General features: G+C 47.9%; 9 protein-coding genes and 1 non-coding gene across 10 annotated transcripts; 6 read left to right on the top strand and 4 right to left on the bottom strand.

Annotated features, from left to right (window-relative positions):
* Positions 1 to 165: 165 nt before the first annotated feature.
* On the bottom strand, positions 166 to 1,817 carry JR316_0012679 (putative glycosidase C21B10.07; the record flags this gene model as incomplete). The annotated part of the gene is made up of 10 exons (XM_047898299.1): positions 166 to 281; positions 344 to 406; positions 461 to 548; positions 605 to 833; positions 892 to 925; positions 991 to 1,060; positions 1,113 to 1,170; positions 1,264 to 1,296; positions 1,348 to 1,512; positions 1,573 to 1,817. The coding sequence occupies 10 exons, from the start codon at positions 1,815 to 1,817 to the stop codon at positions 166 to 168; spliced, it is 1,101 nt and encodes a 366-aa protein (XP_047743188.1).
* Positions 1,818 to 2,956: 1,139 nt separating this feature from the next.
* JR316_0012678 (uncharacterized protein) lies at positions 2,957 to 6,064 on the top strand (the record flags this gene model as incomplete). The annotated part of the gene is made up of 6 exons (XM_047898298.1): positions 2,957 to 3,064; positions 3,150 to 3,478; positions 3,534 to 3,584; positions 3,642 to 4,254; positions 4,853 to 5,067; positions 5,128 to 6,064. The coding sequence occupies 6 exons, from the start codon at positions 2,957 to 2,959 to the stop codon at positions 6,062 to 6,064; spliced, it is 2,253 nt and encodes a 750-aa protein (XP_047743187.1).
* Positions 6,065 to 7,061: 997 nt separating this feature from the next.
* On the top strand, positions 7,062 to 8,639 carry JR316_0012677 (uncharacterized protein; the record flags this gene model as incomplete). Its single annotated transcript, XM_047898297.1, has 2 exons — positions 7,062 to 7,502; positions 7,560 to 8,639. The coding sequence occupies 2 exons, from the start codon at positions 7,062 to 7,064 to the stop codon at positions 8,637 to 8,639; spliced, it is 1,521 nt and encodes a 506-aa protein (XP_047743186.1).
* A 350-nt stretch (positions 8,640 to 8,989) lies between these two features.
* Positions 8,990 to 11,485, top strand: JR316_0012676 (50S ribosomal subunit assembly factor BipA; the record flags this gene model as incomplete). Its single annotated transcript, XM_047898296.1, has 7 exons — positions 8,990 to 9,016; positions 9,062 to 9,182; positions 9,276 to 9,693; positions 9,749 to 10,367; positions 10,420 to 10,967; positions 11,004 to 11,164; positions 11,220 to 11,485. The coding sequence occupies 7 exons, from the start codon at positions 8,990 to 8,992 to the stop codon at positions 11,483 to 11,485; spliced, it is 2,160 nt and encodes a 719-aa protein (XP_047743185.1).
* Positions 11,486 to 13,359: 1,874 nt separating this feature from the next.
* JR316_0012675 (NADPH:adrenodoxin oxidoreductase, mitochondrial) lies at positions 13,360 to 14,916 on the bottom strand (the record flags this gene model as incomplete). The annotated part of the gene is made up of 2 exons (XM_047898295.1): positions 13,360 to 14,619; positions 14,746 to 14,916. The coding sequence occupies 2 exons, from the start codon at positions 14,914 to 14,916 to the stop codon at positions 13,360 to 13,362; spliced, it is 1,431 nt and encodes a 476-aa protein (XP_047743184.1).
* Positions 14,917 to 15,943: 1,027 nt separating this feature from the next.
* JR316_0012674 (Mitochondrial metalloendopeptidase OMA1) lies at positions 15,944 to 17,092 on the bottom strand (the record flags this gene model as incomplete). Its single annotated transcript, XM_047898294.1, has 5 exons — positions 15,944 to 16,101; positions 16,224 to 16,298; positions 16,349 to 16,664; positions 16,720 to 16,786; positions 16,842 to 17,092. 5 exons carry the CDS (start codon positions 17,090 to 17,092, stop codon positions 15,944 to 15,946), a joined length of 867 nt encoding a protein of 288 aa, XP_047743183.1.
* Positions 17,093 to 17,374: 282 nt separating this feature from the next.
* JR316_0012673 (uncharacterized protein) lies at positions 17,375 to 19,402 on the top strand (the record flags this gene model as incomplete). Its single annotated transcript, XM_047898293.1, has 1 exon — positions 17,375 to 19,402. The coding sequence occupies one exon, from the start codon at positions 17,375 to 17,377 to the stop codon at positions 19,400 to 19,402; it is 2,028 nt and encodes a 675-aa protein (XP_047743182.1).
* Positions 19,403 to 19,891: 489 nt separating this feature from the next.
* JR316_0012672 (Lactonohydrolase oryL) lies at positions 19,892 to 21,406 on the top strand (the record flags this gene model as incomplete). Its single annotated transcript, XM_047898292.1, has 7 exons — positions 19,892 to 19,993; positions 20,050 to 20,418; positions 20,472 to 20,704; positions 20,760 to 20,912; positions 20,963 to 21,007; positions 21,060 to 21,198; positions 21,251 to 21,406. 7 exons carry the CDS (start codon positions 19,892 to 19,894, stop codon positions 21,404 to 21,406), a joined length of 1,197 nt encoding a protein of 398 aa, XP_047743181.1.
* A 54-nt stretch (positions 21,407 to 21,460) lies between these two features.
* JR316_0012671 lies at positions 21,461 to 21,565 on the top strand. The gene has a single exon. It is a non-coding gene; the product is annotated as a tRNA-Thr (tRNA).
* A 2,668-nt stretch (positions 21,566 to 24,233) lies between these two features.
* On the bottom strand, positions 24,234 to 26,255 carry JR316_0012670 (uncharacterized protein; the record flags this gene model as incomplete). The annotated part of the gene is made up of 2 exons (XM_047898291.1): positions 24,234 to 26,171; positions 26,229 to 26,255. The coding sequence occupies 2 exons, from the start codon at positions 26,253 to 26,255 to the stop codon at positions 24,234 to 24,236; spliced, it is 1,965 nt and encodes a 654-aa protein (XP_047743180.1).
* Between the last annotated feature and the right edge of the window lie 1,604 nt (positions 26,256 to 27,859).

The following is a 27,859-nucleotide window of genomic DNA, read 5'->3' as shown; positions in this document are numbered from 1 at the left end:
CAAACACCCTCTCACTACCATTGATACCGTTCTGAAGAGAACGCGCAGACGGATATTCCGTTGCTAATGGCATATCAGCTCATATCTTAATCCACCTTGACCATTTAACCTTTAATAAGACTGAATGCCAAAATCCGAGGATCCGTCAGAGGTAAAGGCGAGTGCTTAGAATGTGCTGTGATGCCCCCGGTTGTGAAGGAAAGGAGTGGGCTGGTATATGCGGACAGAGGCAAAGTCAAAGTATGCGTTCGAGAACGCAGCGGGGTTGTTGTTTACATAGTCTAACAGGACACAGATGACGTTTTAGAGCTGCGCCACGCCAATTATGCCGAGATTGACTTACCAAGGCAGGTCGATGGGCATCCAGAAGAAGCATAAACGTCTGCTTGGCCAGCCCAATCACCGCCTAAAAAAGCTTGTAAGAATTCGAAGTGGACTCTACGGATGATACACAACTCACAAAGCGTCAAATTGATGATTATGTGGTGGGGTGCGAAGAACTTCTTGAAATCGCAGTTGGTGTTCGGGAAGAACGCCTGAGGTTTTCCCTGTGAACCCGCGAGTCAGTATTATAAAGTAGCACCTAAACATTGAGGAGCCTTACCCATGTGCGTGGGGTGGTAATTGGGCTCCCATACTTAACGTCGAATGGGACTTTGGGGTCATTGCGCTGCCAGAACCAGACGCTGATATGGTCGCCTGTGCGCTCTGTGACGAACCATCCACCTCCATTGGCATTGAAGCTGGGTCCGTAAGTGTTGGGGCCCGACATTTTGACGGTGCATCCGGTGTTATAGTTGACGAGCCAGTCGCAGTCGTTCTGTCCGGGAGTTCTGTAAAGGCGAGAGGGTAAGTTAATGAACCTGGGAGAAACACTTAAATGAGACTTGCCCTAGCTGTGGACGCGTTTCGGGCATAGTGCATCCTGTCAATCACAAAGTGTTGAGGTTGAAGCGAATAGCATACTAGAACCTGATTTAAAAAACATACCTGTAGTAGTGTGAAGGGTTGCGGCGTTGGGGCCTTGGTCATTGACACCTTCGACGATATCGACTTCTCCCTGTAAGAAAGTAACAGTCAGTGGCTGATCAAATGTTCAGTTCTGTACCTACGCCGTTGGGCCAGCTAGGATCGGGCGGAGCGGTGGTCGACCAAATTGCAGGCCATGTCCTAAAATAAGCATTCAGCCGAGTTATTATAAATAGATCGCGACTCTTCGGTTGAAGAGCTTGCATTTAACGCGTCAACCGAACAAAAACTCACCCGCATCCTTGTGGCATATGTCGAACATCGAAACTACAAGACAATGTGAGTAAGACCCAAAGAATATCAGGATATAACACATACACTGCGACGTGAGTTGTGTAACTCTTTTTTGTGATGATGCGGACAGACTCCCTTCCAGGGCCGTCGGGGTCCAGGATGGCTTTGTTGTCGGTCCGGAGAACGAATGAGTTATATTTGGCGTAAGTCAAATTATGTTGGACAGATGTCTTCTCGTCGACATAGACTCTGGTGGGTTATTCGGCTTCAGATAACGTCGGAGAATAGAAGGCGAAAAAATGTGCTCACACACGCCCGTGAGTTGGGTCGGAAATGTTCTCCCAGTTGAAATGATTGTAGAAATCGTGTCCAACGATGCTCTCCGAAAGGAAGTACGAGCCAAAAATTGAGGAAGCAGAACCTGCAGAGGCGGAATCCGTAGAAACGGTGGCGTCAACTCCTACAGCTACGTCAGTTGCTACAGTGGCAGCATAAACTCTTGACGACCACGAGACACTCGAAGCCACGAAGGCCAAAGTGATTGGAATTCTCATCTTCAAAAATAAGCACGAAGATTGGACTAGGCGAGTTTCAATCTGCTTCGCTAGCTGGTCAAGTTGGCCGCGGGTGACCTGGAGAGACGTTGGGCGAGATGGGTAAGGAGTGTGGAGATGCCTGGGGGCGTATGGGGTCAGTCGATAGAGTTTGTACGAAGACTAACTCCACTTTTTATAACTTTGCCAAACTAAACCTTTTGATCCAGGGGTGTCGGTGATCTTTACATAAAAGTCAAGAAACGGGAAAGAACGCACCATGTGCGTTTAGTTGTTCCTATGCATACAACTGATCGCCCGTCACGGAGATCGAGAAGTCCCCCTGTTCAGAACTAGAAATCATGGTATATATCCATGTTTCTTCAGTTCAGGTCTGCAATGGTCTGGGAAGTGTGTCGAACACCGAATACTTGACGGTATATCTGCACGTAATAAGGTTAGAATGAATGCAAATCCGTATATATGCAACTCTGTGTTTAGTCACTACCTGACCTACGAAACGAGAATTCCATAGGGTTTTAACTTTTAGGCAGCCATTGAATTACTACATCTCCAAAATATCGGATCAGCACCGGCCATTCAAACTATCTAGTCGTCCCAATGGAAAGAGTATTAATAGTAGAAGGAACCTTTGCTCAGATTTTTTTTGTCAAATCTTCTGCTAATTAAAATAAATGAGACTGACAAAACCATGTATCTGACAGTAGGTTATACTACTGTTGAAAAATCTGGTTCCTGAAGTCCGATGATGACTGTTTCAAGGCTGATAGCTTGGATGTGGGGAATGACAATCATCGGCGCAATGTCGGCAACAGGAGCCAAGACAATCCTGACACTACTTTATCAGATAACAAAGATCAAGTTCATCTTATCTCTGTACTGCTTCCATACTGAATTGCCGAAGCCGGGATATTCCCACTCACTCATTCGGGACTATCTCACTCTCTAGACCTATAAAGATCGACTGAAATGACATGAGATATAGCGGCGCCTCTCCTCTGGTTATAATCGTTCCAGTACAGCATACAGTGTGGACGGGCGTTGGAACTCAGAAGTTCAAAAAGGTCGAATATCATTCATGATTTAGACCCCGAATGTTTCCGTCATGTTTCAGGTTCTCTTCACGGGGATGGTTCGCCATGTCAATAATGGAGAAATCTTACTGCGGCCCAGTGGATACTCAATCAATCCTTGCCTTCGTCCCCCACCTCCCTGCTAGCGCTCCCGGTGCGACATGCGAATCCGCAGTTGCAGATTTTAGATATTAGTAAAGAGTTTTTGGCGATGTCAAATCACCCTTTGTATGATCCCATTTTGCATTTCCTTCATCAGAAAAGTCGAGCTCAATCCGTGTTCACCAGATTGTTGTTGGTTGTAACTTTCTGCTTCGCCACATGTATCCACGGTTACCAAATCCTCCTCAACTACGGCTACAACGCAACTTTTGGTTATGAAGTACCAGAGGCCTACACAATTGTCAGCTCAAGTTCTGACGCAACTAACATTTTGGCGGACACCGTGCTGTATAGCGAAATCACGGCAGACTCCCTCTCGTTGAATAATACTGTTGTGATCTACAACAACGAACAACGCACTTATTCCTTGGTGGATGCTTCCTACCCTGATTCAGGGAGGTACAAAATTCGCCTGGTAGAATCATCGTAAGTCTAATTTGATATTCGTAGAATTGAAGACTGCTGAACGACTGATCACCAGCCCACGTCGAGGATTGTTGGCGGAATCGATAGCATTTTTTCCTCCAGGAGTGTAAGTTTTCACCATGTGTCGCTCTGTTATATCAATTTGAATAATAACATACTGTAGTGGAATGCAATCATCGTCTGCCAGTACATCGTCCCCAATCTCTACGACCTCTTTTGGTGCCATCACAATCTCCGCAACTGCTGTGACTTCCTCACTTTTCTCAAACTACTCCTCCAGCTATTCGCCCAGCAAATCAACTTTACCGTCCGTGGCCGCGAGTAGCTTTAATCCAATTTCAACGGCAGGCCAGTCTTCAGGTTCTGTAGGGGGACCTCCATTGGCTGCCATAATTGGAGGTGTTCTGGGAGCTTTACTTACTCTGATATTGTCACTCCTCATCTATCTCTGTCGACGAAAAAGAATCAAATTCCAGAGGCTGAAACGACAGGACTCACTTAGCGGTAATCCCACTGCAATGTACTCCCACCCTTCCTCGTCAGCTTTCTTCAAGTCTTACAGCTCGCAAAGCCGTAGTCATCAAATCTCTACTGAATCGCCGTCGGACCCGTTCAGTGGGGGTGTCCTCTATTCATCGCGGGATGACTCCGGTTCAGCCCTGGCTAGCTCATCAACGTCGACAAATCCTGCAATTCTTGAAGAGCTGAATTCGCTCAGGGCGAAAATCAAGGACCTTGAACGCTTGCAGCAGTCAATGCCTGAGGCACCAACAGATGTAAAGAACCGCTCCACACCCCTTTTCCTGTCATACCAGCATTCCGGCACCGAAAGCCTGCCCCACTACGACTCCGTTAACGACACGCATAATTTATTTGGTCATCAATCGCACGTCCCTGGTAGCACCAAGACGCAATGCTTTTGTAGCTCCTGCAATTCGGTGTAGTATGTGTATTGATAATCATACGAAAAGCGAACTTGTTGACTCTGGAAAGCGTCACTTTGATTAGTAAATTATATCATGGACGGACCCACATTCCATTGATTGAGATACCTACATTTTTTCCTGATTTTGCATGTATTTACGACATTTTATTATACCGCCGCCCACACATAGATACTTTACAAGTAGTTCAATCATATTTTGCTGATAGTGCATCCGCAAAATAGTCCTATGAGCCTCTTTTGAAAAACATGCTTGCATATGTTGTCTTGTCTTGTAGGCGAATTTCGAATGTCCATAATGGAAGCAATGCAACCAGCATGCAACAAATGCATCCGATGCTATGCTTCAACTAGCCGACGATCCGTCTTTCTGTCTCAATCTTTGAGCGTCTTGCTGGCCTACGTTCTAAACCCCTACCGATGCACCCCAGGTCATAACTCTCATTCCCCTATCGTTCTCTGACCACCCCGCTTCGATGGCGCGTCAATCCCAAAGTCTTCCGACGACAAACATTCCTTTCTTTCTCCTCGCGTTCGCATGCAAGTCGACACGCGCGTTATTCCTACCCAACGAAAACGAAAAGATTCCTCCAAAGCTGGGAAAATACGATTTAGATTCTCCAAACTTTAAGCGCCAATTTTCATCGTACGTAGCATTACGTCCAATTCATCCACGTTTTGCCACCGTAACTCAAATTGTCAACAGGTCATCGTCATCTTCAAGTTCTTTCCAATCTGCTTTTTTTCCTTCAGATGATCCATTTACATTTTTTCCGACGGGGAGCATATCCATTGATTTCTTTCCAACGACGTCGGCCTCAAGCTCCCAGACGTTTTTCCCTTTCACATCCCCAACTTCGTTTCCATTTCAAGAATCGACCACGTCTCCCTTTTTCGACGATTTCTCGTCCACATCCAGCGCATCCTCGATTGAAACTACGTCGTTTTCATTTTCATCATCATCAATGTCTTTCGAAACTAGCGCGGCAAGCCCTACCGACACACAAATGTCCGTGGCAACCTCGAGCGGCTCGAAGAGCCCTGTGATACCGATAATCATAGGCACAGTCACTGGATGCTTGATCGCCATATCCATCGTACTGTGCCTGATATTTCTGAGGAAACGCAGACGCAGACGACTGAAAGAGGCTGAACAGCTGAAGGTGGAGAAGGCATTTGGCGCCGAAGGCGGCTTCCATCTGTTGGTCGACGTGTCCGGATCAGATCCCACAGGAATAAACCCCTATACGGCTCCGCCTACAACTCGACCAGTTGTGTACCCTGACGAGAAGTCACCTTCGTCAGATGGACTGCTCTCTGTACCTTCTGGAAGCACCATCAACACTCAATCGCTCGCTGGGACGTCTTCGGGATCGGTGTCGAGTGCGCCTGTGTCTCCAATTACAGAATACACTACACCTACCTCCGCGCTCAATCAGCAGGCTTTGTTGGAACAGCTCAATCTCTTACGGGCACAAATTCAGCACGTTGAGGCTCTGGCGGGTATAAGCGCCAGCGGTCCATCATGTCAGGCATCATCCACTGGCACACAGGACAGCTCGGAGCCTCCGCCAGAGTACGACGCAAATCTCGGGGACGCAAGCACCCAACGAGCAGGCGGGAAAGGGGCTGCTTTGCCATAGCTTAAGGCTTGTATTATTACTACTTCCCCGGACTCTTCGGACTCGAATATTTTCGTGCTTCCCTCCTTACCATCTCAGTTCGTCGCTCACGGCTAATTTACATTGAATTTCAAACATCGAAAGATGCTCAGATATATTGTAAATATATTCCGATTATTTACGGTCTTTCAGAGGGTCTTTGGCATAACTAATTGTGTGGGCGTATCGTCTGAATAGAAAGTATAATTTGTTTACTTGTATCATAGTGAAGTCATATAACTTTTTAACAGTCCTTGCTATATGATTAACGAGTACTCATGGCGGCACGTCCCTTTCGTCTTGACTTGCTGCTTGGCAATGTCGGGAATCGGGATTGTCGGCTAGTCACCCAGCTCCTTACCGACCTGGGTCGCCCAAGGTAGCCTGCCACAAGCAGCTTCAAGGAAATTCTGCAACACAGAATGAGGCGAAATTTTGGACGGATTTCCGTGCACTTCCGCAGACTTCAGTGATTCAAATTTGCCATACATACACTTTCAGAAATTTACTATCTACGCGGACTCAGTGGAGTAAGTTTCAAGCGCGCCACTGGGCCTATCTAACTGTCGTCCACTGGCATCCCCCGCCAGTGAGGATGTATATGTGATGTTAAAAAAACTAAATTAATTGCTTGACCAACCTCATTGTACGGGACTGTAGCCGTAGTGCTATATAGCTGTGGAATGTTCAATGGATTGCATTGATCTAGAACCTCGAAATTCGGGTGTCCCCGTTGAAGGGGCCTCGTGGGCCCGGCTCTTTGGTGTTTGTCCAAAAACGATTGTGTGTTCTCCCCTTTGCCACTCATTCTCTTTCGCAGCTGTGTGTGCCATTTTACAAACAAGGAAATTAGTGGCATTTCATCAAATCGTTGAACAATGGGATATCTGAAGTATAAATTCGATGCTCTTTCTGCTATCGCCCTTTTGCCCCCCATCCACCCTTTGCTTTCATCATCTCACATAAACTCTTCGCCTCAATGCCTCTCTCAATGTCATCTATCCCTGACTTAGTTGAAGCGAAGGATATCCTTCCTAAGCCACTGAAAGCTTCAAGCGCGAGAGCCTCAGTTTCTCAGACACTTGCTAATGATAAATCGGTTCTCCATCTCAAATGGAACAATCTCGACGAGTTCGTCAAATGGAAGCTGGATGAAGAGAAAAGGCTCTCTATCCAGCTGGTTTCTGGTCTGACTCATCACAGCGCTCACGCATATGCTCAGCAACATGGAGGGATCATCTATCTTTGTCGCCACAATGGGGCTGAGAGCAAAGTATCTTGTCCTTCCTTTTTATCAGTGCAGCTACCTTCAGATCGCGGCTCAGTCACTGCCATTTACAACAAGAAGCATGTACACACACAAGACGACGCTGAGAAAAGTTTGAAAGGTACAGCCATCGCGAAGAATAAGGGTAAAAAGGTATGTTTTCTCGCTCGTATATAATTTAGGTCCGGTTGTTCATAAACATTTCTTTAGCCTGCCATCCGTGTTGGAGAAACTTCTAAGCAGGCTGAGGTTCCATCGGCTTGTGTACCAATCAACCCTCTTTCTTCCAAAGCGAAAGACCCGTCCGTAAAATCTAACACCCTCCCGGCGCATTCGTCGAATGGTACCCTTGACTGGGATGATGTTTTGTGTAATCAGTACTCGCATGACATTATAAATTCGATCGCCAACCTCGAGCTCAAGAAGCATATCGACGTCGGGGTGCAAACAGACAATATCACAGATAGAGATTCTTTACCTTCCATGAATATCCCTCAACATAATTGGAACATCTACGCTCACGCTCCGAATGGCCACGGAAACACAATAGTTGAGCAGCTCAACGAAAGGGCTAACTCGTCCCAGACTGGTGCGAATCATGCTTTGAACGGAGCATCTTTGACGGACACTGGACTACCCTTTAATTCGCTACGTGTGGACGAACAACATGACCTAGAGACTTCTGCCCAACGAATGTTGCGCGAGGTGATAAATAGTATGTCGGACACCGCAATGACTGTGAACAATCATCTAATTGAGTTGATATCAACAGAGAACACAAAGCAACCTGTTCTGTATCCCAACTCGACTACAAATCAGGATGCAGCTTCCGGGCCTCAGCCGTTGGGAGATCATAATTCCTCAAGCGTCATCTGGCCAACTACAACGGCAGACAAACAAGACCCACCTTCTAGACACGAGCCTGAAAATTCACACGGCACGGTGTCAGAAGTGCGTAAGAGAAAGCAAACCGACGCTAATGACAATGTCGATAATGTCGTTCAAGATTCGGATAAGCGCGCTCGCAGCGGCTGGGGGCTCCCAACGTCCGGGGGTGAGTCTTTTGCATTCTATGGCGCCTTGCCGGAGTCGTCTTCGTCGGCACTTGACACTTCGGATGCTGAATGGTTTACTCCAGCCCCTGATGCTGTCAGCGGTGGCCAACCAATCGAGAACTGGGATACGTGGTGGCCCGATGACGTCCTTTCTTGGGGCGAGGCCGATTGGGAGAAGGCCATTAATGCGGCGTATGAGGGAGGGTTTCTTGCCAGTAATGTACCTGAAGTCTGAAGACGCACCCCAGCTTGGTGATTTTAAATCCCAGTAATGTCGGAGCTAACTACTCCGATTTCTTCTCTTCCTTCGACTGAGTAATTCAGGCACATTTTCAATTATGTAGAAGTATGTAAACAAAATTGTTGTATCTCAAATTACTACTACTTTTTTTTCACTTTCCAAGTCCCTTGTCGCCATGTGTAGTGGCCATTCTGATATACAATGTTGCCCTTAGGCCCCTAAGTAATGCAAGATTAATTTTGTTACTATTGAATATTGAAGTTTGATGGCCAAATCTTAAAATAGCCGGCGGTTATTGACGGCGAAATTTTTGAACTTGTTCCGCTACCGCGTCCTGCTCCCAAATGCTTTCTTCGTCGTTTCGTACTCTGGTACGAAAACGACATGGATCCAGGCTGACAGACCTTTTGGTTCAGTCACGTCTTCAGACTCTACGGAAATTCTCAGTTTCGAACACGCGGTTACAGGCCGAACACCTTGACAGCGATGGGCTGGCGCGGATGGAGAGGATACGGAATATAGCTATTATCGCCCATGGTGGGTGGCCTATATCTTTGGTCAATGCAATTCGCCTTGTTTGATCAATGTTTTTATCAAGAGTCAGCGCTGACGTGTAGTTCTTGCGTATAGTTGACCATGGCAAAACCACGCTGGTGGATCAGCTTCTGCGCCAATCTGGGACAGTGGAACAGCTCTCGGAGACCGAGCAACTATTGTACACCCCCACGTCGAGCAGCAATGCTGTTGGTTCAGGCTCGAGTAGCATCACCGCCGATAGCCAGATTGAGGACGGGTTCATTAAGAGGCTTATGGATTCAAACGACCTTGAACGCGAGCGCGGTATCACCATCTTGTCCAAGTGCACCAGCGTGGACTACGAAGGAAACCTTATTAATATTGTGGATACCCCGGGACACGCTGACTTTGGAGGAGAGGTTGAGCGTATTATGAGCATGGTTGATGGGGTAGCACTCATTGTGGACGCAACGGAGGGACCAATGACACAGACACGGTTTGTCTTGTCCAAGGCTTTGGCTCGTGGCCTTCGGTGCGTATTCATTCAGATCATAATGAGGAAAGGACACGACTTATGTATTTTATAGACCTTTGGTGGTCATGAACAAGGCGGACAGAGCAACGGCGCGTCCATCTCAAGTCGAGAGCGACCTTTTCGACCTCTTCGCAACTCTAGGCGCAACCGACGAACAGGCAGACTACCCTATCCTCTACGCATCTGCAAAGCAGGGTTGGGCGCAAGACACCCCACCCAAGCTGGTTACTAGCCCCACAGATGCCACATCTTCCACGTATGTCGCAGACTCGACGAGCATGACACCGCTCTTCGACCTCATCATGTCGCACGTCCCACCGCCAGTCCATCTCTCGCGTACAGGGCCATTCTCAATGCTCACTGTGCAAATCGAGGCGGACCCGTATGTTGGAATGCTCTACCTTGGCCGCATCCAGTCCGGAGTGCTACGGATCGGAGATACGCTGCACGCGCTGAACTCCGAGGGCGTCAAGATTGGCGAGGGCAAGGTTAAGAAGCTGTTCGGCAGACGCGGGCTGACGAGGGTCGAGAAGGAGTCTGCGGGCGCGGGCGAAATCATCAGCATTGCTGGCATCAAGTGTGCCAATAGCGGTGCTGGCGGAGGGGGTGGCGTGAACGTTACATTGGTTCATCCGGATGGATGGGGTCCAGAAGGTCCCAAGCCTCTTCCTGTGAGTTTTTTTTAATCTGTAGAATGATATAGTTATACTGAGAGCACTGAAGACAACCCCCATCGACCCACCGACCATCTCTATCCACGTGTACCCGAACGACTCTCCGCTCGCAGGACGCGAAGGCACAAAGCTGACCTCGCAAGTGATCCGTGAGCGAATCTACAAAGAAGCCGAGACCAACGTCGCACTGACGGTGTTACCTGGCCCGACATCCGAGTCTCTGGAAGTGCGCGGGCGCGGTGTGCTCCATCTCGGTGTCCTTCTCGAGACTCTCCGCCGCGAGGGCTTCGAGCTGTCTGTTGGGCCGCCAAAGGCCGTGATGATACCTGATCCTGAGAAAAACCCAGAGGGAAAGGCAAATGGTGCTTGGCTCGAACCCATCGAGGAGGTGACGGTTATGGTCAGAGAAGAGTACGCAGGGAGCGTGGTGCAGAAACTGACGATGCGCAAAGGGGAGATGAAGAGCTATGACTCTGGTGAGCCGGAGGAGGGATGGGTCAAAATTGTCATGGACGTTCCTGCTCGAGGATTGATTGGCTACATGGCTGGAGATTTCGGAAACGATACGCATGGACAAGGGCAAGTTTGTCTGAATTCGCGCTGTGGTTCTCGATTAATTTATTTGTTTTGCAGAACTATTAATCATATCTTCAAAGGCTATGAAGCGTTCAGAGGAGCAATCGATACCGGACGAAACGGCGCTCTCATCTCAATGGCCTCTGGCGAATCGTCAGGATATTCCATGGCTCCTCTTCAGGCCCGTGGAACACTCTTCATTCACCCACAAACTCAAGGTATGGTCTGCCACGATCACACTTGCCTCCTTCCATTAATTCTTTGTTGTTGTAGTTTACCCCGGGATGGTCATTGGTGAATCCTCCAAAACGTCGGAACTTTACCTGAACCCGTGCATTAAAAAACAGCTCACGAACATTCGTGCTGCCGGTGCCGACGAGAAGATCGTTCTTGCAAGTCCGAGGATTATGGGCCTTGAGGAATCTATGGCGTACATGGGCGATGACGAGCTGGTCGAAATCACACCGTCGACGATTAGGCTGAGGAAAAGGGACCTGACAGCAGCAATCAAAGGGAGGACTGCGAAAGCGAAGAAGTAGAACAGAACTTGGTTAGATGTAGAAAAGTATAGGTATTTCATTTACTTTCATTGTATTGTTCTCTCGCTGAATTTCTTTTTAGAGCACACTACACTTAGAAAAAGGGCAACTAACAATGTAGACTCCCTGACACTGATTAGATTATTCAATGTGAGGCGACTATATTCGCCGCACGAATAATACCCATTGTACACCATTAACCCCACTCTACACGAATACATGAACATGCCAAGATTTGAGCCGATGGGTGATAAGTCTAGTACGAGATCCTACTTTTGCTGCGAAATGAGATGACGAGCTTCAGTCCAACCCATTTGATCCCTCTCACCTCTTTTCTGCACAGTGCCTTTTCAACCGACATCCTGCTCGTTTCCAGATGTGGACTTGCAATCCGACAAGATAGCATCAGCTACTCCTCATCATCAACCCCAATGCGCCCTTTTGATCTCACAATGCGGCCTTCCACAGGGAGAGGTGTGACTTGCATCACACACGTCCCTTTCCTTTCCTCCTCCCTCTTCGTCATTGTCAAGGCTCCTCCTCACCGACGTGTCTTACAGTCACTCCGTTTCCAAATGCGGACTCGCCTGCCAACTTCAACTCTTTGCTCACGACCATTCTTTTCTACATACCTCTCTGCACCCGACTTTTCATTTTCTGCCCCATCCCATCCCTGACCCTTTGACCAACCACCACCACCGTGTTACTGTCGCCCGTCGTTGACGTTGTCATCGTGTTCCACGAGAGGGTCGAATGCAGCGAGGAGATGCCACGGGCAAGGGAGACCGCCCTTGCTCAGCGTAGGTCAATATGGTATGTCAGCCTTGTTCATCGTACGACATTGTGCTGAGCTTACCGTTGTCTGTATTGCAGAAAACTGCTGCCTTCCTCGCCACCAACGACTGGCAAGGTCGTCGTGTCGTGAATCAGCACTGTTGAGGTGGTGACGAGGGGACGTTAGCATCAACCAGCACGTTACTTACAGCCGCCGCCGTGGATTGCTGTCGATGGCTTGATGGTCACGGTAGATAACAGACGCGACTCAGACCGCCCTACTCAGCGCATACTTGTCGTGGTACGTCAGCGTTGTTCCTCGTGTTAGGCTTACCGTTGTTTGTATTGCAGAAACCCTTCCTCGTCAACAACGGTTGGCACAGACATCGCATCGTGAACTCTGCATTGCGGCGGTGACGAGAGCAGACGCGACCCAGACTACGGAGGCCGCCCTACTCAGCATCGGTCAACACGGTGTCGTCTCTTCGCATACTTGTCGTGGTACGTCAGCGTTGTTCCTCACACAACATCGTGTTGGGCTTACCGTTGTCTGTATTGCAGAAACCGTTCCTCGTCGACAACGGTTGGCAAAGTCATCGCATCGTGAACTCTGCATTGCGGCGGTGACGAGAGGAGGCTAGCGACGGCTTGGTGGTCACCGGTCAAGGTTGAGAGCAAACTCGAGTCAGACACTGCTCAAGGGATGTCAGCATCAACCCGCATATCAGACGGACGTTCGACTTACCGCCGCCGCATCGTGGATTGATACGATGAAGTAGGCGTGTCAGACGCTGTTCAGGGGGCGTTAGCATCAACAAGCGTGTCAGAGACGACTTTGACTAGCCGCCGTCGTAGTGATTTTGCATCGTGGATTGGTCACGGTAGAGAACAGTCGCGAGTCAGACACTGTTCAGGGGGTGTTCGCATGAGACGAGTTCCTTGCCGCCGTCGTCGTGAATTGATTTGTTCGGGCAGTAAGAGGGGTCTGAACATGTCAAGATTTGAGTGGAGGAAACCAACAATGATATTACTATTAGCACACATGAATCTATGGCGTACATGGGCAATATTAATAAGTCTAATACGAGATCCTACTTCCGCTACGAAATGAGATGGCGAGCTTCAGCCCAGCCCATTCGCTCCCTCTCTTTACCCAGCACCTCGCCCCTGCGCACCTCTTCCTGGTCAATCTTCCTCCAATCGTCATACTGAGTAACCGTTTTCTGCTCCAGAGCCTTTTGAACCTCCTCTGGAACGTCATCCAGCACCGGATTCGCATTGAGCGGCGGCAGATCATGCACCTGCGGATCGGCTACGGCATCCTGCTCTTTTCCAGATGTGGCTTTCCAATCCGACAGAATAGCATCGGCTACTCCGTACGCGTTCATCATCGTCGTCGCCAGGACGCCCTTTGCGCCTGTAGCAGCCCAACCGGACGCGTACACGTTCTTGAGGATGTGGCCGTCGGATGTGACGATACGGCCTTCTATAGCACGCAAATGGCGGAGCCCTGGGTCGTAGAATCTGACGGTGGGCTCGCCGTGGAATCCTAGAGAGGTTACCACCAGGTCTGTCGAAAGCGTCGAGACTTCACCAGTAGGCACAGCACGCGAGGTCTTGGGGTCGACAGATGTATGGGCGAGGGAAAGTTGAGCAGAAGAGGAAGAGCCGGGTGGGGGTGTGATTCCTATGGGCGCGCGGAAAAAGTCGAGAGACCACGTTTTGGATGTGGATCCGGGTGCACATTTCGAGCCTTGCTGGAGAAGCCGGAGAACGCGCGTTTGCTGACGTGTAAGTGGTGGATCCGACGCGGATGCGGATGGTGTGATGAGAGAAGAATTGAGGGGGACCATGGACGCCTCTGGTAGATTTATCATTTCGCGGAGCTCTTTCATGGTGAAAGCTGCCTCCAGAGGCCCCCGTCGTCCGATAATCGAGACGTGTTTGATGGTGGACCGCGAGAGCACGTCGAGCACCGGCTCTGGGACGTCGTATTTTGCGAGCACGTCGACGTTTGTGAGCAGCATCCGCGCCACGTCCAGCGACACGTTCCCGTTGCCAATCAACGAAACATGAGACAATTTGTCGAGGGCAGGCGGAGGGGGCCCGCTGGGATGTTGGGTGTACCAATGGACCAAAGACAACGCCGGAATGCAGTACGCGGACGGAGGCAGAGCATCATGCAACGTCGGCAGCGTGCATCCCGTAGCGAACAAGACATGGCTGTAATTCTTGAATATCGAGCCCAGCGGAAGCTGCAGCGCATGCGGCACCGTTCTGGCGGTGTCTCCCACATCGACGTTGCCGAAGAACCGCAGGCGGGTGTCTTCCGCTGCCTGGGCGAATTTGTGCGTGCAGTTCTAAGAAAAGGGTTTGCCGTGGTAAGCCACAAAATGAAAATTGTATAAGGGTTCCACACACGAGTTTCTCTGTCCCCTTCTTCTCCTGCTGTGTGGTCCCCGGGTCAAAACTCAACTCGCCTTGACTTCTGGATGGTCGGGTGCTACTCCATAGCGAACGAGGCCATGGGGTGCCCAAAGGCGATCAAATAAGTGGATCCGGATGTTCTGCGCTTCTGGTTGGAGTTTGAGGATCCTAGAGGCGACGTAGAATGCAGAAGGCCCGCCTCCTATGACGGCCAACTTAAGAGCACTCATGACGATGAAATATCGCTATGCAGCATGAGACGTAGGGATGGAATGAAGGAAAGAGCCAAAACCTTACGTTTGGTTTTCGGAACTCCGAAGAATTATTTCGCTTACGTGTTGGTCATTCGCGTCGCGTCAATCCGATTAGAAATCAAGCTTAAGACGAGTCGAGTCCCAAATTTCGGGCAGTTAACTGAAAATCCTCAACCAGGTTGGAAGAAATAGCACGGTTGAAACAGAAAAAGTATTCTGGCGCGAGCGTTGTAAAAGGAGTGACTGCAAACTAACAATAGATGTTTGTATACAACAAAGACAATTGTATGTACAATTTCTGCGGTTTGTCTTTCTGCATCCAGTTAGTCAGTAACCATGCTAGCGTAACATATTGCAGCATGTCCGTGATTACTCAAAGAAGTGAAGCCAATTTAAAGGTAAGGCGAGGTAGCCGCATTACAGAGAGAGCCTCGTATGTTGTTTGTATATTCCAAACACAAAGGCTGCACAACTAGATATCAATTAAATTGAACCTTACAGAAATTCGAACTCTTACATCCAGAATCCAATCCTTCAAAGTTTATGATATCTCAAAATCATTATGCCGATGATCGAATTTGATGGTATGCGCAGTCTCTTTAAACGAGTTCAACTGCCGTCGCACCGATTCGCATTCAGGGTTTTCGTTGAGAATGGAATACGCCTCCGGAAGATACGATGTGAGTTGCTAGATTGGTCGGTGATGAGACATAATTGAACTCGACTGAACTAGACTGGATAGAATCACGTACTTTGACTCTGCTCTCTGAAGAAGGGTGGGTTTGGAAGAAAGAGATTCCTTTGCTGCCCATCATAGACTCTAATTTCCCTAGCCTGCCGAACATTCTATCACGCCAATTTAATGTCAATTCGAACAATTAGTAGACAATGAACTCACTCTGGAGAAGCTTCTGGGTTATAACACGCTCGACTCATAAGTCTCAAGCCAATCAAATCAGCTAGTGCACGTCAGCGAGCTGGATAGAACATGATGAACCAAGTTCTAACCTTCGTGTTCTTGAGTCCGCGAGTTTGGAAGATCCACAAATAATTTCTGGACGAAATCGGTTATGCCCATGTCAATTCCCAAGACAGCCAGTCCGAGAAGGAATGTCCATGCAATAGTTTGCGCGGACAAACGTTCGGCGCTGTGTCGTGCCACTGGAGTATTGGTATTAGTCGCGGAGAATTTAAAACCTTAGATCGTCCCTATTTACCGACATGTCCGATTTCTACGAAATCATCAGAGCTGGTCTGACATGTTTCACAGCATTAGAACTCACCATGCGCCAATACAGCTGCCAAACCTTCCTCATCCTGGCACACAGGCAAAATGCCAGTGAAAACAACGATTATACCTACGACAGAATATAGGTATGGCTGGATGACTTCGAAAACAGAAACTCACCAGGAAGAGCCATTGCATTCATCGTTTTGACATCATTGACCACAATCACGTCCCACTCTTTGCTGGGCCCGTACGCATCGCCTGGGTCCGCTGCTGCACCAAATCCTGCATCAGGATTCCATGCGTGTCCCTCTGAATCGTGTCCAAGTCCAAAAGGCGACGAGATAAGTGGCGATTCGCCGTGGAGAACGCCTAGGTTTGAGGCGTGGAGGATGCGGCTGACGACTCGACGTACGTGCCGGCTGACAGGATGGTTTGGCGGGAGAGTATTGGATCCGAAGGATGCACGCATCTGTTTACGCGTCATCTCTGCAAACTTTAGAACCTTGAGTTGAGTATCTGAAGCGTTATGTGATGAACATGTTGCTCACTTGGGCTTCAAAGCTGGGGCTGGTGTTCATAAACCGCCATCGACCTGTTTCAGGGACTTGTTCAAGACTGCCGGCTTGGAGAATAAGTAAGAGATAACCATAGAAATACGAATAATGCTTACTGTGAAACATAGTACAGTCCTCCCAGTCCTAAGATAACCACTGCACCCTTCATCCTTGGGTCCCATTTCCCATGAAGATTGTTTTGTGGTTTAGTTGGCGGACCACCTGGAGTCGAGAATCGGATGTAAGCTTCTCTCCTGGTCGTTGAAGATATTGATCTCAAGTTTCTTAAAGATATCCTTTGGGCTGAAGGGTGTACCGTCGTTGGCCTGACGAGGTTCCTCGCCAGCAGAAATGGTTGTCTAAACATGTTGGAGATCAGCGGCGAGTGGAATAGAGGTCGTCGAAGGATTGAGGAAGCAAGAAAGCAAGTAAATATAGGCTGTTAATAGCAGCGGCTGCTGGCCGTTCTTGTTGTGTCCGATTTTTGTATGGCTTAGGATGACGATGAGGATCGGCACACGAACATCGTGGTTGGCGGAAATGCCGGTCGCGACTTGTCAAGTCACATGACATGTCACTGCAATTCGTACCCCCTTGCTTGCCCCTGTTCAGTGTTCTCGACAATTGTTTTCATGACCATCGCGCTCAAATGTTATCGTATGAGCAGAATAACGATGTAGCTACGCCATATACGCTCTGCACTAAGTGTACGGCGGCCATCAATTTTATACGAGACTATCTCCAACATTCAACTGGACAACTCGAACGTCCTCGACATTCACTTATCGCTCAATATCACGTCCCTGAAGTCCAGGCATCAGGTTTATCAGGATGCCACCTCTGCTCAATTATCAGTCAAGCTACCTGTCCAGCCCACTCCCCAAAGGACATTCTCGCAGACTCCGATTCAGTGGTCCGGGTTCACATGGCACGCAACATCAGTGGCAACAGAGATAGCAAATCGCCTTTGATATTCCTTTCTGCCCAAATGAAAACCTCCAAAGGAGAATTACTTCGTGACGTTACTCTCAGCGTTGAAGCAGACCCCGACCGCTTCCCTGACAGATCTGTTCCAGCATCATGGAGTTTTTCAACATCGTCAGATGCCACTTTCGACCTTGCGAGGTCATGGCTGCATCATTGCCTTTCGGAACACAACCTCTGCGAGGAAGTGAGAAAAACACCAGCCTCTGCAAAAAGCTCCGCATTCCCAACATATCTGTTACGAATTGAGCCTGAGAAGGTGTATCTCTGTCGTGCAAGAGATGAAAATGGCCGGCCTCGTTATTTGACACTCAGTCATCGCTGGGGTGGCAGCCGCATCATGAAACTGACTTCCAACAACCTCTCAACCTTTCTATCCTCAATTGACATCAATCAGCTTCCAAAAACCTTCAAGGACGCGATTTTTATTACAAGAAAACTGGGGTACGAGTACATCTGGATCGACTCGTTGTGCATCATTCAAGACTCCGCTGACCATTGGAAATCGGAGTCTGCTATTATGGGCGACATATACCGCGGATCTGTCTGCACAATTGCAGCTTTGGGCGCCACAGACGGTGAAAGTGGCTGCTTTAAATCCAGGAATCCACTCTGCTTCCAACGATACAACTTCGAGCTCTTGTCTGGCCAAAAAGTTTATATACCTCCAGAGAAAGAGAAGACCCTTTTGAATCAGACAGGCTATGGGCCAAACGTCGAGCCTCTGCATCAACGGGCGTGGGTCATGCAAGAGCGCATTCTTTCTCCACGAACACTCTTCTACGGAACCTGTGGAATATACTGGGAATGCGTCCTGGGCAGCGTAGAAAGTAACGTTTCTTCAAAGATGATCCAAGGCAGCGGCACAACAACCAAATACGCAATTTACCAAGCATGCACACTCAATGTTACAGGTCGATTCGACATGAGCTACAAGATGTTCTGGCAGTGGTGGACAAAGATCATCTCGATGTATAACCCATGCGGGCTAACATATGGTACCGACAAGCTCGTGGCTATCGCTGGAATTGTTAACTTGGTACAGTCCAAAACTGGATTGCATTCCCTAGCAGGAATGTGGAGAGAGTATATCCTGCCAGAACTTCTGTGGCACGTCGAACGCCCGAGGAGACGGCCTTCAGGCGTGTATCAGGCTCCGACGTGGTCGTGGGCGTCCCTCGACTCTGAAGTCTCTCCTGGAATCCAAGATTTCAACTACACTTTCAACTGGAAAATAGACATCACGGACGCTGCGGCAACGCTGGTAGCGGAGAATGGTCAAATATCTAGTGCCTATATTCGTGTGCGGGGGCCACTTTTGAAGGTTCGGTGGGAGATTCCCGATGAGGACGAGGATGAGGATGAGTATAGCGGATATAAACTGCGCTGGGGCTCAATGGTTCCGGAGCCAAACAGTGCAGACGATCGAGTGATTTTTCTCCCTGATATCAAACCAAATCCCGGGACAGATGTATATGCTCTGCAGGTTGTACACGCCACTTCAAGTTCATCCTGGATGAAAATGGGGCTAGTCGTGGCATTGAAAGCGCAAGACTCAGATGAAGAGGATGCTGGAGAAGAGGTCTGGGTCCGCGTTGGTTCGTTTCGCCAGTACGACTGGCCAGTGAACACGACGTCGTTTTTCGAAGAAGGACAGGCAGACGTTCATGTTCAAGAATTGATGATTGTGTGAACGTTTTCTATAGATGCATGGTCTTGGTAGGCCTTCCGTCAGGTCGTTCTCATGGTCGTCAAATTACGCAGCTTTGATTCGTCTCATGATTTCGGAGTCAGGGCTTGAAAGTATTCCACTGCAAATCCTTGTTCTTTCAAATGATTCGTAATGAAAACGATCACAGCAGATAAGACTGCTTGTACGGCTTTGGCAGCAGAGAAAAATACATTTGGACCGCAGCTTCACATCAAGACCTTTCCCACTCAACCAACTTCTAATGGAAAACCACTGATTTAAGGCGTTCAATTCCACGCCTCCGGCTTGGTAAGTCGTGTTCTTTTATTAAACCAAACCACTATGTATTCATTTTAAATCTTTGAACCACCTCGGATAGCAGGCACAATATTGAAATAGAACAGGGGCAATCTCGCTTCAGCACCTTTCGCACACCGAAAATGTGGTCGTTATAAAGGACATCCGCGAAAAGAATAATTGCTATACCCTGCGATGGTCTACTATTCAGCTCTTCAAGCTTTAGCAGTGTCTGTCTACATCTTAAATGTTGAAGCGACGCAACCAAATGCATCAAACATCCCCTCTGAAGCAGTTGTACGTTCTTTATCATGAGAATCAAATCTATCTTAGTCAATCAAGCATTTGATAAGTCTATTCCACCACTTTCCTTTGCGGTGATGGGCCAAAATGCCACTTTCCGAGAAAACGGGTTCAAAACAACATTTAACCCCACAAATGGCACACCACCCTTTTTCCAGATATTCCACTCGGACTTTCTCGATATTCTCGGGCCCAAGGCCACTGTCCGTACGATTGCAGTAAATGACACCTTTGCCTCGGGATTTGCGTTTGAGGCGCCGTTCTTCAATGCTCCGACGAACGAAATTTTCTTTGCGAGTAGTGTGTTTGTTCCGGAAAGTAGCTTCAACCACACCAATCGCATCAGCAAAATCAACATGACTTTGGTTGAAGAAGCGTTGGCGGAAGATGTCGCGAATATCAATATTCCGTTTACAACTGTGAGTATAGTTTGTTTCACCTTTCGACGTGTTATCTGATTGAAAATCAACAGCTTTCTCTTCCTGACACAATACAAATCATCAACGGCGCGACTGGGCCTTTCAAGGGATCTTTTGTACTTGCAACACGAGGCCGAGGAAATTTACCATCGTCGCTTGTATCGCTGAACCCAAACCCTCCTAATAATGCCACTGTGCTTCTCGATAACTTTTTCGGCCGCCAATTTAACTCCATGAATGACCTTAAGCTTCATCCCAGTGGCAACATCTTCTTTACAGACGACGAGTAAGTCAATTTTCACGGTCACAGTCTCCTTTGCAACTGAAATGATATTACCAAGTTTGGGCTTTATACTCGACCAGAAACCCCCTCCGTTGCTTCCAAGCCAAGTGTACATGTTTGATCCAGTGACGGGACTTGTGAGAATGGTTGCAGACAACGTCGTCTTGCCAAACGGCATCGCATTCAGTCCAGATGGCAAAACAGGCTACATGTAAGCACGCCCAAGCCATATTCAAGAATTGCATGTGCGAAGTAAATCAGTGGCGATTCCGCAGGAGTAACCAACCAGACTTTACCTTCGACAGTGTAAGCCACGCCCTCGGATTGCTCCATGCAGACGACTGACGATCCTCTCTAGATACGCTTATGATGTCGATTCCAAAACGTTTCAGTTCAGCAACAGGCGCGTTTTCGCGTTCATAGACTGCGGAGGGCCTGATGGGATACAGGTTGACTCGAAAGGCAACTTGTATGTCGCAAGTGGAGATGGAGTCCAAGTGAGCAAACCTCGCCTTCAATGTAGATATAGCCTCTTACTTTCTTGCCCAGATCTTCCGCAAAGACGGCGTTCTCCTCGGCAAGATATTCATCGGATCCGACGTTGCCAACATGGCATTTGCAGGAGACGGAAAGTTGATAATCTTAGGAAATACCCGCATTTTTCTGGCGCAAATCAACGCAAAGAGCGGGCTGACGATGATATAACGCGCACTCGGGCAGGCCGCGCGACCTGGATAGCACGCGTGCGCATCGAAACAAGCCTCATTGGCGTAGTGGTAGCGCGTGTCACTTGTACCGCATTGCAAATTTCAAATTGCAATGCAAGCAATGATAAGGTCACTCGTTCAATCCGGGTATGAGGCATTCCTTTTGCTGCTTTTCGCAGCTATTGCGTTACAAAACGATATAGAAGCTGGGCTTCTAGAGGTCTAATTTTGCTCTCCAACGCGGAGTGGAAATGAAGGTTCAGAATGCTTCTATGATCCCCCAAGTACCAGAGAGCAAGGAACGATGTCAACACAATAGAAGATTCCGGACTTAACCACCGTAAAAGGGGACGAGAACTTGCGAGAGTATGAAGCTCGCCTGACGGTGGTTTTCCTCTTTGAGGATTATTCGCAGCGTAGGGACCTGCCTTGGTTTTTTCAGACGATTCAGCAGCACAATTGCCAGAGAAGAGAAAATATTCAACGAAACGCCAGCAAGATCCAGATACGCGCCGCAAGATGGGGTACTATTCAACATGATGCAGCGGAATGTCGATTGTTAGTCGGGGTTAGACCATGGACGTAGCCCTCTGTCGCGTCCATTCCGCTTTGCCTATTCGCGTTGCCATGGGACCGCGCACACAAAATGCGGGATCCTGCAAAATGCAAGAAAAATCAGGAAAAACGCAAGGGATGTACCAGGCGCCAGGTCAGCAGAGTCACAGCGACGTGGAAAAAGTGGAATGTTTTGCTCTTCAAGAATCATTCCCAGCCAAAATAACTAGTCTCGACTTTGCCTCCACTTTGGCTGACCATGCCTAACAATGCGAGGCCCCTCAAATATAAGCAAATTATGCGGAAGAAAAGGAACTCGACGAAATACCAAACGGAGACAAAATACAGATACGTGCCACATTCAAGATGTCAATGCAACGGAAGGTCAACTGTTAGTCAAGGTAGACCGTAGGCGTAGCGGTCCGGCACATCCTTTCCGCATTGTCTGTTCGCCTTGCCATGGTACCGCGCATATAAAGACGCACGGTTCTACCAATTGCAAAAAAAGTCAGACAAAACGCAAGGAATGTACAAGGCACTAAGCCAACAGTCAAAGCAACGTGAAGAAAAAAGGAATTTGCATGGAAGACGGTCGAGAGATGGCAGGGATCAAACGAGAAGATCTGAACTGCCTAGCTTTCGTGTTTGTGCTCTACACCATTCATGCCGATTTGTCTGTTCGCCTTGTCGTGAGGTCAGCATGTGAAGAATGCGAAGAACCATCAGGTCCAGGGGCAAGTCAGGCAAAAAAGAAATGGATGCTGCAGATACAAGACAAACAGAAAGTTGGACGCCCAATGATACAACGTAAATGGAGAGTCAGTAGCGTCACGAATTAAAGGTAAAGGCAGGGTGGTAATCATGCTTCGTTTCATGACTGATCTGCTTCCTTTTTTACCCAGTCTTCATATTCGTAAATGACACCGTGCTTCAACAGTGCGATGGATGGAGATTTCGGCGTGATGTCATGGATGGCGAGACGCTCATATATGAATTTGGGTATAGAGGTTGGAGTAGGCACGGCGGCCTTTGTGTAACCTAAAGCCATCATAAAGAGCTCATTCAGACAAGATGTAACACGGTCGTAAACACTGCCTTTGTATCAAATGAGGGTGGAGAAGAAGAAAGGTCGAAAAACCATTCAAGTATGTGTAATTCTAGGAGATGAATGTACATATACTCACCGAATTACCAGGCATGGAGGCGAGCGAGGTGCCAGGTACCAAGAATATCACCCAAAGGAGTCGAACCAACGTGAATACGTGTGTGGTGCACATATATCGGTCAAACCGTCCAATTTTCTTCACGAACTGGCATGTTTAGTCAGTACTAACGTCTGACGTGTAGGAAACAGGGACGTACCTTTAAACGGAACAAGAACGCCTACATTCACGTCTTCAAAAATCCCTCCGCCTTCGTGTGTTGAAGAATTGTTGAAGAAAAGGCGCATCTATGCACTTTTCGTGGCGGTTTGCAATTCCAGCCGAAGTGATACGACATTCGAAGAGGATTCAAGTGTGACTGCGTGGATGAAAGAAATCATACAATGAGACCCTTTAACCATGAGATATCAGAGGTTGGGCGAATACGGAGCGAGAAAAAAGCATACCGCCCATCCTTTCGTTCGTTCTCAAGCTCCAAAGCTGCTGACACGTACAACTTCTGTGCTGAATAAAAACCTGTAGAGGTTCTAAAGGAATCTGCTGGATAGGACGCTCAAAGAGCGTTGTGCCCATGGTTTTTGAAGCAGCATGTCGCAGAAAAGGCTGGAAAGCGTTGGAACAGGAGGAGGGGGAGAAAAAAGTAGCAACCGGTGTGGAACGACATTTTTTACGTTTCAGGCTTCGCTAACCTGTTGTCTTGTGACGACCTGTGACTTTTCAAATCGGCCAAATGTGGTTGGTAACCTTGACACGAATTTAAATGGACATAAAAAATGATAGACAGCGAAATTGATATTTAATCTCCGTCTTGATGGCCTCAGCTTGTCAAAATATCGCTCGCTTTTCGGGCGCTTAATCAAGTTGCATTCACATTGGGGATTTGAGGACGCGTCCACCGTCATGTGCTCAGACTGGCGACGCGTCGTGACGTGACTCGAAGCCACATCACAGTCAGACGTCCGAAATCTTTGCAGGAATTGAAGAAGAAAGCTGGAAAAAGGCGAAATCTGTTGTGAAGCTCAGGAAGTTTCGGTCATCAATCCAAGCAATAAAAGAAAATTCATATATTGATAAATATAACAATCCTGTCAAATTAAATAATTACATTCACTCTTTCGGCAGCATTTTTCCGTGTGCTCGAATTATATGCCGCCAGAGACTATTGACTTTCAGATGTTTATCGCATCCTTCCCAAGGACATTCCTTAACCTCATTACCACTCCTTCCCCTCTTAACATCGTGGTAATTAGCAACATGGTTTCCGAGGTGAGCTTGACTGATCAAAGGCTCGTTGCATTTTACACCACTTTCTACACAAGTGCAAAAAAGTATTGCATCATGTGTTCCGCTGAAAAGTTGGTGTTGTTGTTGCTGTTGTTTTTTACCCCTTCGTTTTTTCGGACGCGCAGTGTCGTCTACGGTTGATGTAGGTGGGTCATTTGATATCATTGCATTGTTGGACATCATGGACCCTTCGAACCCGTTGTTTATGCCCACCTGCGCGGGCCATTGCTGTGATGCTGCGGGCTGGGATTGGTGTTCCAGCCTGTATGGAATCGTCAATGCTGAACTTGACGCCACAGGCGTCATGTCAGCTTCTCTGGGTATATTCCCAGACATTCCTGCATTCCATTGAGACGGCCAGTCAATATCGTCCGGGAAGGGTCCCAGTGGGTTAATAGGTACTCTGTAACGTTCAGAGTTGGCTTGATGAATAGGACCATCCTGAAATGTAGAACGCGATGGCATAGCGACACGTTCAATGTCCCTGGGGACATGTGCAAAAGGTATATTTGTGGGAGTCGAAGTGGATGCTAGAGGGAAATTCTGTGGCCCGCTAGACGTATTGATTGTGTACCCTGACCGGCCAGTTGAACGACTGGACGATTCCCAGCCACTCATATCGGTTGAATATTGAAGGGAAGGAGGAAATTGTAGATGCCTTGGCTGAACGTCCATGGAGACTTGTACAGGTGTTGAACCATTTAAATGTGCAGGTTCTTGCGCGTAAGAGTGATATTCAGGAAAGGCGTCCAGTGCCTTCTTGTTTGCTTTGGGTTTCCTATCGGCGGCCCTCTTGTTGGATTTGGGCACATTTTCTCCCATAAGATATGGATGTGCCATTGTGGCATGTTTCTTTTCCTTGCCCTGTCGAGCGCGGCCGACCTGAGACGATAATTCAAGCTGTCCAGTAGAAATGTGGACTGGAGGGAAATTTTGTGTCGCACTAAAGGTATCGACATTGAATGTTCCGTCGCCAGACTGTTCGGCAGAGTTGGTTTGATGAGTAGGATCGTGAGGAAATGTAGAACGCCATGGCGTAGCTACATGTTCAATGTCCCTGGGGACATGTGCGAAAGGTATATCTGTGAAAGTAGAAGTGGATGCTAGAGGGAAATTTTGTGGCCCGCTAGACGTATTGATAGTGTATTCTGACCGGCCAGTTGAACGACTGGAAGATTCCCAGCCACTCATATTGGTTGAATATTGAAGGGAAGGAGGAAATTGTAGATGCCTTGGCTGAATGTCCATGGAGACTTGTACAGGTGTTGAACCATTTAAATGTGCAGGTTCTTGCGCGTAAGAGTAAGATTCAGGAAATGCGTCGAATGCCTTCTTGTTTGTGGCGTGTTTCTTTTCCTTGCCCTGTCGAGCGCGGCCGACCTGAGAAGATAATTCAAGCTGTCCAGTAGGAATGTGGACTGGAGGGAAATCTTGTGTCGCACTAAAGGTATCGACATTGAATGTTGCGTCACAAGACTGGTCGGATGAGCTTTCAGGTGTACTAGGACAATCTAATCCTAAAAGAGCAGCTGCATCCTGAAACACAGTATCAACCTGGGGCGAGAAGTACCACTGATCGTCCAAGGAGAGACCAATTCTCTCCTCTTCCTCCTCCTCACATAGCGATGGGCTGGAAGTTGAATCTAAAAAGTTCAAATCTGTGTTTGCTGTTGTGTTTGCCAAATCATATAGGCTTAGTTGTTGAAAAGAATTGCCGATATTGTGACTTGGTGACACGCTTGAATCTGTTAAAGGGATAACCTGGCCATTTCAACTCGTCAGAATGCATCTAGGGTCCACAACAATAACCACACTCACATTCTCGCTCCATGAAGGCAGATCCATTGTGTTATGTTGTGTGTAACTTTCTTCTAGCTAAAGTCCTAGAAACAAAAACAGACGATCCAGATTAAACTATGAGCACGCGCCTTGAAATGCAGCAGGCCAAGGCCACTGCAATCAACTAAAATCACTTACCCAAAATATACGCGTTTACACGCCCTAATCCCCTCTCCCCTATTCCTATACTGCTACTAGTCTGTGTCCCGACAAGCGACACGCGTGAATTACTAGATGGGAGTGTTTAGGCGATCTGAATCTTTGGGGTCGGGCAAGCTGGTGATGGTACTCACATCGAAAAGACGAATTTGTCGACGGGGAAGTACCAAACAGATATAAGAAATTCTTCGACTGCTTAGACGAAGAAATCGAGGGAACTGGGCTGTCGAAGCTGTTGACCGGAGGGGGGAGGTGGTTAGGATACGTTTAAAGTTCCGCTCGCGGCTCAAGTTAAGTGTTACTTTACTGAGTGTTACTTACATGGTCACATATAGGTGACACTCTGAATCCAATGAATGCAAATAAATTATAAACGGAACACTCATTCGACCATTTATCGATATATCCAGCTCCATGCAGAGTATCAAGTGATATGTACAAGTACCAGTACGCTTGACTGTGCAGCCACTAAAAGCACGGCACTCTACTCCAACCTTTAGTCGGCCCATCGAGCAATCAGTTTGGATGCCTTCAGCGCATGTTTGCACATATACATATCTCAGTATTACATTTACTACACTATCGGCTATCCCTAGTGTATTTTATTGCAGGCTCATGGATCACACCGTACAGTCATTGTTTCTTGGATTGTCTAACCGCTTGCACACGAGGAAAAAAATGAATTACATTTTTAGATTGTCCAAAAGACGAGGGTATAATTTACATTGGATTTGAGCAGATATACATTGAGCACGAGTTAAAGTAGCTTCATATGACTACATCCAGCCGCCCATTATTAAGGAAGCTACAATTATGGTGGTGGTCCTTTCAACCGACTAAAGGCTGGAGTAGAGTGCCGTGCTTTTAGTGGCTGCACAGTCAAGCGTACTGGTACTTGTACATATCACTTGATACTCTGCATGGAGCTGGATATATCGATAAATGGTCGAATGAGTGTTCCGTTTATAATTTATTTGCATTCATTGGATTCAGAGTGTCACCTATATGTGACCATGTAAGTAACACTCAGTAAAGTAACACTTAACTTGAGCCGCGAGCGGAACTTTAAACGTATCCTAACCACCTCCCCCCTCCGGTCAACAGCTTCGACAGCCCAGTTCCCTCGATTTCTTCGTCTAAGCAGTCGAAGAATTTCTTATATCTGTTTGGTACTTCCCCGTCGACAAATTCGTCTTTTCGATGTGAGTACCATCACCAGCTTGCCCGACCCCAAAGATTCAGATCGCCTAAACACTCCCATCTAGTAATTCACGCGTGTCGCTTGTCGGGACACAGACTAGTAGCAGTATAGGAATAGGGGAGAGGGGATTAGGGCGTGTAAACGCGTATATTTTGGGTAAGTGATTTTAGTTGATTGCAGTGGCCTTGGCCTGCTGCATTTCAAGGCGCGTGCTCATAGTTTAATCTGGATCGTCTGTTTTTGTTTCTAG

Source organism: Psilocybe cubensis, chromosome 12, assembly GCF_017499595.1.
Source record: "Psilocybe cubensis strain MGC-MH-2018 chromosome 12, whole genome shotgun sequence".
NCBI classification, from domain to species: domain Eukaryota; kingdom Fungi; phylum Basidiomycota; class Agaricomycetes; order Agaricales; family Agrocybaceae; genus Psilocybe; species Psilocybe cubensis.
The sequence above is the reverse complement of the archived record's forward strand: the minus strand, read 5'-3'. Positions and strand labels throughout refer to the sequence as shown.